The sequence below is a fragment of the Acinonyx jubatus genome, chromosome D1 (assembly GCF_027475565.1).
Source record: "Acinonyx jubatus isolate Ajub_Pintada_27869175 chromosome D1, VMU_Ajub_asm_v1.0, whole genome shotgun sequence".
Classification (NCBI taxonomy): Eukaryota; Metazoa; Chordata; class Mammalia; order Carnivora; family Felidae; genus Acinonyx; species Acinonyx jubatus.
The window spans coordinates 4,503,722-4,511,843 of record NC_069390.1 but is presented as its reverse complement, the minus strand read 5'-3'; the positions used below and the strand labels follow the sequence as shown (position 1 = coordinate 4,511,843).

General features: G+C 63.6%; 1 protein-coding gene across 2 annotated transcripts; it reads left to right on the top strand.

The window, feature by feature from the left end:
• The first annotated feature begins 371 nt into the window (after positions 1 to 371).
• Positions 372 to 7,010, top strand: GAL (galanin and GMAP prepropeptide). 2 transcript variants are annotated; one of them, XM_053202602.1, is made up of 7 exons: positions 372 to 524; positions 712 to 792; positions 1,421 to 1,475; positions 4,779 to 4,865; positions 5,126 to 5,203; positions 5,468 to 5,536; positions 6,730 to 7,010. In XM_053202602.1, exons 2-7 carry the CDS (start codon positions 712 to 714, stop codon positions 6,798 to 6,800), a joined length of 441 nt encoding a protein of 146 aa, XP_053058577.1. In that variant the 5' UTR covers positions 372 to 524; the 3' UTR covers positions 6,801 to 7,010. The 2 variants fall into 2 exon arrangements, with proteins under 2 accessions (XP_053058577.1, XP_053058578.1); XM_053202603.1 differs by lacking the exon at positions 5,468 to 5,536.
• Positions 7,011 to 8,122: the final 1,112 nt, after the last annotated feature.

The following is an 8,122-nucleotide window of genomic DNA, read 5'->3' as shown; positions in this document are numbered from 1 at the left end:
GGGGTTCTCTGCAAGGGTGATGGGGGCTCTGCAGGGTGATGGGGATTCTCTGCAGAGGTGATGGGGCTCTGCAGGGGTGATGGGGGTTCTCTGCAGGGGTGATGGGGCTCTCTACAGGGGTGATGGGGGCTCTGCAGGGGTGATGGGGGCTCTCTGTGGGGTGACAGAGGCTGTCCCGTGGGGTTTGGGGGCACTGTGCCTTCCCTGCCCCTCCAGCCACGCCACCGAACCACTCGCAGCCTCCTCTGCAGGAGCTGAGCTACCGCCCCTCCCGCCCCCCCCCGGGGGGGGGGCACTGCAGGGGGGAGGGGCGGAAGGCGGGAACTGAGCCCCGTGACGCTGCGCGCGGCATAAATAGCGGCGGTGGCAGCCGGGGCCGCGGACACGTCGAGGGAGCCCAGCCGCCGCGCTTCCTCCCCGCGTTCCCGAGGCCGCGCGATGCGCTGAGCGCCCCGGGCTCTGCCAGACCCGACCGACCGGACGCCCGCACCCGCCGCCGCCCCGGGACCCCGCCCCCGCTCAAGGTACGGCGCGCCCCGGGGGGTGGGGCAGCGGGAGGCGACCCCTTCCTGCGGTCTGCGGTCCGCGCCTCTCCCGCACTGGGCCCTCCCGGGGCCCTTCGCCCCTCCCCACCCCCCCACCCCCGGCCGCCCGACGTGCGCCCCGGGGCCCCGCTGCTCGCCCCACGCCCGCCCCGCGCCTTCCTTGCAGATGCCCGGCGGCTGCGCGCTCCTGCTCGCCTGGCTGCTCTTCGCCGCGGCCCTTTCGGCCACCCCGGGGCTCGGGTCACCGGTGAGTGCGGGACGCGTCCCCCCCCCCCCCCGCTCCGGGGCGGCGGGGGTCCTGCAGCCCAGGGCCGGGGTCCCGCGGGAGCGCTCCCCGCTCCTCCTGGGGGGTTGGGGGGGCGCCTCTGCCCGCGCACGACCGGCTCCGGGCTAGAAACCGGTGAAAGCTGGAGGCTGCCAGCAAATCTCATTTCATTCCGTCCAGGAGTGGGCCACCCACACGTGCCCTCCACCTGGCGTGTCCTCAGTGTGGCTTAGAAGCAAGTTGGGTGCACCGTGGGTTCCGGGCCAGTGGCTCTAGAGTGAATTATTTGGTGAAGCCGGCAGTCCTGTTTTCAGGTCGAATGTAGCAGATGTGGGGGCAAAGCAGGGATTTCCTGCAGCCCCGGGAAGCGTATGCCTTTTCCAGATTCCCACATCATGCGTGGAAAGCCTGGTGACCGGCCTGGAATGTGCGTCTCGCCTTAACGCACTGTTGTGTGTGTGCTTGTAAATTCCGTGATGGTCTGAAGCACTCCCGACAGCTTGCCACCGTGGGTCACCCTGCCAGAAGCTGCCCTGGGGGCTCCCGTGAGCCCCTGCAGCCTGTACTGGCCCCAGCCTGGCCATCTGACCCCCTTTTCTCCCCCCCAAAGGTGAAGGAAAAGAGAGGCTGGACCCTGAACAGCGCCGGCTACCTCCTCGGGCCACGTAAGTGACAGTGCGCAACACGCTTAGAAGGCTCTGCTCCTCCAACGCCCGGAGCCACTTGTGCTGACCCTGCCCCTGAGATCCGCGAAGCCAGCCACACTGTGATGCTGACTCTCCGGTCTCAGTCAAGGGGAAGTGGAGGCTCCGTGAGGCTGTGAGCAGGAGGGGGGGGGCGGGGGGCAGCTGATTCCAGTAGTCGCCGCGTCCACAGTGGCGCCCCTTCCCGCGCCCCGAAAGGCAGGCCCGGCCACCAGCCTCCTCCTCCCCCTTTATTTCTGTCCCTCAGCAAATGGGCAGATGCCTGGGGACCTCTGACCCCATCTGCCCCTTCTCTTTGCCTTGCTCTGTCTTGAACCTTGACCTGTCCTGTGGCTTGTGGCCAGGCAGACCCTGGGCACCCTCCCCTTGCCTCGTCCACCGCCCCTTTTCCCTCAGGGCTGCCCCCGCCCCACCCCAAACCTCACGGGGTGACCAGGGACCTGTGCATCGCTGCGCACAGCCTTGCCAGCCTCCGCTCTGGACATGTGCCCAAGCACCGTTCCTTCTGGAAGCCTCTCCCTCCTCGCCCTCCTGCCCTGCACCCCGATGTTCCCCGGGCTTCCCCAGGTCACAGCCCTTGAAGGCGGACCTTCCCTCGGGGCTCTGTTCTGGGTCCTCTCCCGAGTCCCTGCGCCTCCCTCAACACCCCCATCCTCCCTCAGCGTCACAAAGCACAGGCCGTCTTCGGCACTCAAGCCCTCTCTCTGTCGTGTTTTTGGAAGCCCCGGATGGGAACTCTCAGATGGCCCCAGGACAGTTGAAACACGCTCGCCCCGTGCCCTGCTCCAAACCTGTCCCCTCGCCTGCGGGCCCTCCCCAGCCCACTGCCATCACCAGGACCCCTCGTGGCGCCCTGCTCTCTGGGGACGGACGGTCAGCCGTCCCGTGTGGCACAGGGCAGGACTCAGAGTGTTACAGCATGACCAAAATGCCCCGTTGGGAGGCGAGTGGCGAACAGGAAGAAAGCCGAGTGTCAGCCGGGGGCCCGGTGACCCACACGTATAGGTCTCCCGGGGCGTGACTGGGGCCAGGGCTGGTGGGCAGGGGTTTGTACCCGGCTGCACGGAGAGGCATGAGATGCCCACAGCCCTCACCCCGGGCTGTAAGTGGAAATGGGTCAGCTGGTCCGAGTCCCGATGTTCCCCCAAGGGGCCTGCCGGCCGCAGTCGGCCTCGGTAGCACTTTGTCTGCTTTGAAAGCTCACATCTGGGCGGGTGGCCGATGGCAGGGCACTTGCACCAACTTGCCGTCGCCCACCAGGGTGCCAGGCCGCCCCGGGCCTTAGCTCTGCGCCACGAATACTCCAGCTGAACCGTGAGGCCGGGGTGGGGGGCTTGCGCGTGTGGGGAACACACTAGAACCCGGGCGTGTGGCTTCACCCGCAGCCATCAGTTCCCAGAACTTGCCAGGCTGAGGGTGGACTACTACTGAGTGTCCCGTCCTTGACGTGCCACCGTGGGGACGCGGTGTAGCTTCAGTGCCTTCACGATGCCGAGAACCCGGTGGGTCTGGACATGCTGGGCCTTCACACGCCCCTCGTGTGGCAGCTGCTTGTGGAGAGGCCAGTGCTCGCTCCGGGCCGTGGGACTCCTGGCAGGAACAGGGGGCAGCAGGCTAGGCCTCCAGCTGGCCCCAGCCCCGAAGAGGACAGCTCTGCGACCTGCGGGCTGCGTGTGTCCCCTCTGTCCGAGTGGCACCTGCAGATTTTAATTATCCTAAAGGAGGGGACGAGGGAAGACCTTTCACCCTCCCTCCAATCGCTTACGCACTTGCAGTTTCAAATTTGCAGGCAGGGCTGGTTTGGGGACAGCCTTAGATCTTAAAAAGAAACAGAAACAAACCCTCCCCTGTTTATGAACTGCCTTCCGTAGCAGGAAAGGAGGCGAATAACTCGGTTCCCACCAGAGCAACTAGGGAAGAGCCCGCAGGGCGTGCTTAGCTCCTAACCCCACCGTGAGGATACAGACCTCCTGCCGCAGAGGGTTGTCTGATCGCCGGGGGGATGCTTCCAGAAACACAGGCACGGAGAGGACAGAGATGAGCCAGCCGGGGCCACAGGCAGCGTCTCTGGGTGCTCTGGTCTCCGGTCAAAGGCAAGGGCAGGTCTCTGTGTGGTCCCGTCACTGCAAGTGGGTTGGCCTCGCCTGCGGGACGGACAGACGGGCTCAAAGGGCTCGTTTCCCCGAGTCCTTTGGGACCCTGAGCTCCGTCCCTCGGGAAGCACCTCGTCTCTGTGCTTCTGGCCCGGAGGAAAGGAAGGCCGTTCACCGGAGATCTTTGCTCGTGGTGCCTCAGAATGTTGAAACTGCGTCCGTCAGGAAGATGTGAGTCCTGAGGCAGGATTTACCATCAAGGTGGTGTCTCTGTCCGGCTGGGTCACCAGGAGCTGGGCGTCCAGACCGGCTCGTGGGTGCGCCCCGTTCCGCCGGCGCGGGCCGCGTCCCGGCCGCTGTTGCAGACGGCGGGGCCCTGACCCGGCTCCAGGCGCCACGCGAGGGTGGCCCTGCTTCTTCCCGCGTGTCGTGCCACGAACTCCGGACGGACTCCGGCTCTGGAGGAAGGGGTTCATTTCGTCTTGCTCGGCCCGTAGGTGGAGCCCCCGCAGCCTGCCCCCGTCGCCCCTTCACCTCCGCTGCCTCGTCGCCCCGAATCAGGCGCCTGGCCCCCCGCCGGACGCTGGGTCAGGACCTCCTGCTCCCTTCCCGAGGGTCTCAAGGGGTCGCTCTGCTCGCAATCCCTCATCTCACACCGCCCAGCGCACACGAGCACACGCGTGTGCACGCACCCTCAGCCCCCCTGCTTCCCCCTCCCCCTCCCCCTCTGGCCCCGGCTGTCCCTGGCCGCCTGGCTCCAGTCCAGCTGCCACAGAGGCCTTTGAAAGATAAGTCTGTTTCCAGGGACCTAGGACCCCAGCCCCTGCGGTGTCCCCGAGAGACACTCAGCTCGGGCGCCGGCGCCCCTGGGAGCCCCCGGACGCTCCCCTCGCTGCACCTGCGGGCTGTGCGCCCCCTCACTCCCCTCCCGTCTGGGTGGGCTCCCCCCTCCGGCAGAGTGCCAGCACCTGGGGGAGATCGTGCCTCTGGCCCTGGCATGAGTCCCTAGCTCCACAGAGAATGATCTTCCTGCTTCTATGGTTTCCCTGCCGTGGTTTTATTTTTACCGTGTGTGTTAGATTATACGCAGCCAGCGCGTCCTTCTCTGGGGCTGGGGCATGTGTGACTGTAGGGGCGACGGTCAGGTGCTTTCCTCTCTGTTTGCGAACAGATGCCATTGACAACCACAGATCGTTTCAGGAGAAGCCTGGCCTCACTGGCAAACGGGAGCTCCCGCCCGAAGACGAAGCAAGGCCAGGTGAGCGAGCTGGGTCACATCTGTGGGTCACATCTCTGTCCGCCGCTCCCAGGGCACGCAGGCCCCTTGGCCTTGACCTGGCTCTCCCCCCCCGCCCCCACCGCCCTACCTCCCTGCTGTGCTGAGCAAGGCCCTGCGGGGCGGGAGGGGTCACGGCCAGTCTGTTGACTTCCAGATGCCCAGGTCTCCGCAGACGGAGAGGTGAGGTGCAGACCACCGTGGGGCAGGTTTTGCAGACGCGGATTCTTTCTGTTTCCTAGGAAGCTTTGCCAGGCCGCTGTCCGAGAATGCTGTTGTGCGCACGATAATTGAGTTTCTGACTTTCTTGCGTCTCAAAGGTATGTGAAATATTACTCATTAAAAAAAATTTTTTTAACGCTTATTTTTGAGAGAGAGAGAGAGAGAGAGCGAGCGTGTGAGCAGGGGAGGGGCAGAGAGAGAGGGAGACACAGGATCCCAGGCAGGCTCCAGGCTCCGAGCTGTAAGCACAGAGCCTGACTTGGGGCCCGAACTCACGGACTGTGAGATCATGACGTGACCTGAAGTCCGACGCTTAACCGACTGAGCCATCCAGGTGCCCCAAAATATTACCAATTTTAAAGGCCACCTCTTGGAACCCCACACACGTGAAAAACCTGCCAGAAAGGGCTCCCGTAGAATTCCCTTGGGGAGTAAGTAGCCCCCCCCACCCCCACATTCCCATCGCCAGTGTTGGTCAGAATTGCTGGTGGTCCCAGCACTGTCCCCGGAGAGGGACCCTCGACAGGAAGCAGGGGAGAGGGAGGCCCCAGGTCCCACTCACTCGGCTGGGGCCACACTTGGTGTCACAGCAGCAACTCCTGTACATTTTAGGGGCCACGGCCCCTTGTAGGCCATCATAAACCATCTTGTCAGCCCGGTGAATTAGTTCGCCCTCATTTCCAATTCCAGTCTTTCTTTCCGCAGCCTTCCCGTAGGACAGGCTGCCCTTCCGTCTGACGACCTCCATCCTAGGTCTGGTGTCTTCCGGGGGTACCACATGCCATGAGGCCTCCCTGGGGGCCCGTTTCAGCTTCGCACCTCTGCCTTGTGTGGTCGTGCGGGCGACAGTGAGCAGTGACTGCCTTCATCACACAACCCCGGGGGTCACACTGCTCGCCGGAAGGCGCCAGGACAGAGGACAGAGGTGGCAGTGCCCTGGGAGCGGAGCACAGGGGACAGGGACCGGGGACAGCGGGGGACACGGTTGTCACGTTTTGCACTTTACAGTTTGTTGTGAGTTTGGCCAAGACTTGGCCGGGACCAATTCCTGGGTCGTGTTTTGGTCTGTGTGCTTTCTGGCTGCGCGGGTGGCCGGGGTGGAAGGGGTTCAGGTGGGTGTGGGAGGGAGGAGGTCAGAGGCCTGCGGCTCCTTCCTGAGAACCGCCCGTGGCCAGGGGGACCGTGGAGGACGCGGCCGTCCCAGAACCCAGAACCGAGTTCGCTCCGTCGGAGCCCCGCCGAGCGTGCAGACAGCTCCTGCCGGAGAACATCTGGTGGTGACTTTTCCAGCAAGGGGCAGACGGACTCTTCCAGGGGCTTCCCGTTCTCTGCTCCATTACGTTTCAAATTTTGTCACACGCAACTGCATTAGGGGACATCGCTTTTTATTACCCCAACGCGGATTACATGCCTTTAAATCATGGTTTAAAAAGTCTGACCGTTTCAGATGCATAAGAGGTGTGAGACTTAACGTCGGTAAAGGGTGCGGAGTGGGATGGGGTGTGCCCGATCTCGGGTGTGATCCTGGGAGACCCCCCGGGGAGCGGCCGCAGCGGCTCGGGCGTGTGGGCTTGGAGCGCCCGCTCTCTCTGGGGCTCTACCCAAGCGCGTTCCTTCTTTGCAGAGGCCGGGGCCCTGGGGTTCCTGCCGGACCTCCCGCCCGCAGTCTCCGCAGAAGACTGGAAACAGCCCTGAGGAAGCCCTCGAGAATGTTCCTCCACACGATGTCGCTTACGGCCAAACTCGGACACGACGGATGGTGTTGTGCCAACTTACGTGGGGTGGCCAGTCCTGTCTTCTCTGCCCTGATGCTGTGCCGTGTTATTGCTGTTAAGATTTTTTTTTTCCCGTTTGATAATTATTTTGAGTGGCAAAATAAAAGATAGCAACCGCTTTCGATGGTCATTTCCGTGTGTCTGTCTTGTCACCCATGCCACCGGGGGGGGGGGGGGGGAGGGGGCGTTTAAAAGATAAAGCCTGATTAGAATCCCGTGCATCAGACGAGTTTTAAGCCCAAATTTTACCGTCCAGAGCATCTGTGACACACCGTCTCTTGTCACGGCAAGGGAACGTGTCCAGGGAGCACAGAGTTATCTCCGTTTTCGGCCAAGTACAACATAATTACGCAGGTGGGTCTGTTACCGACACAAACACAAAACAGAACCGAACCCCTGCCCGCAGGGAGCTGGTGCTTTGAGAGATGGAAACAGAAAGCCTAGGGCACCCCTGAACATGATAGATGAGGGAATTCTCTGGTGCTGGCGAAGGTCCCGGGTGAGGAGGAGGAGGAAAGAGACCCAGCAGGGCGACGTGGGGTTTGACAACAGTGTTGAAATCACGTGGCCGGGGTACAGAGGTCGGGGGTCCTAAAAGTCTTAACTGCCTGACCGGTCAGGAGACGTGTGGGGTTCAGTGCTGTGGGAGGGACAGCTTGTGGGGACAGCACTGCCAGAGAGGCAGGGCGGGGAGGGTCTCTGGGGCAGAAACAAAAAGGTCACACGGAAGGTGACCAAAAGGTCTCGGAAGATCCGAGAAGAAACTGGATGGAGATCCCCAGCCTTTCTGTTACATTAAATGGCAACTCGGGGCTCTTTAGCGTTTGCCAGAGCAGCTGTGTGGGCACCACCGGGGTACCCAGGCGGCCCGCAGAGTCTGGAAGCCCACCGCGTCCTTCCGGCTCCCCCGGGTGACTGCCACACGCAGCCACGCGTGAGAATTGCCACCTAAAGACGTGCCTGTAGGCCAGTCATCCAAGCCGCGCTGGCGGGCACAGAGCCCTCGGGTCCCTCCCGGACTCCGTGAGGCCGCCATCCCCCAGACCCCGAAGCTGGGCCCCACGGCCCCTGCCACTTCCAGGTGGTTCCACGACCCCGTCAGCCCTTCCCGCCCCTGCACATGCCGGACTTGGACCCAGGTTGTCCTCTCCCAGCTCAGGGCGGGAACACGGCCACCAGGCCGTCTCCACGCCGGGCCGGGCCATATCCCCGCCCCTCACTATCCTCCTCCTCCTCCCTCTC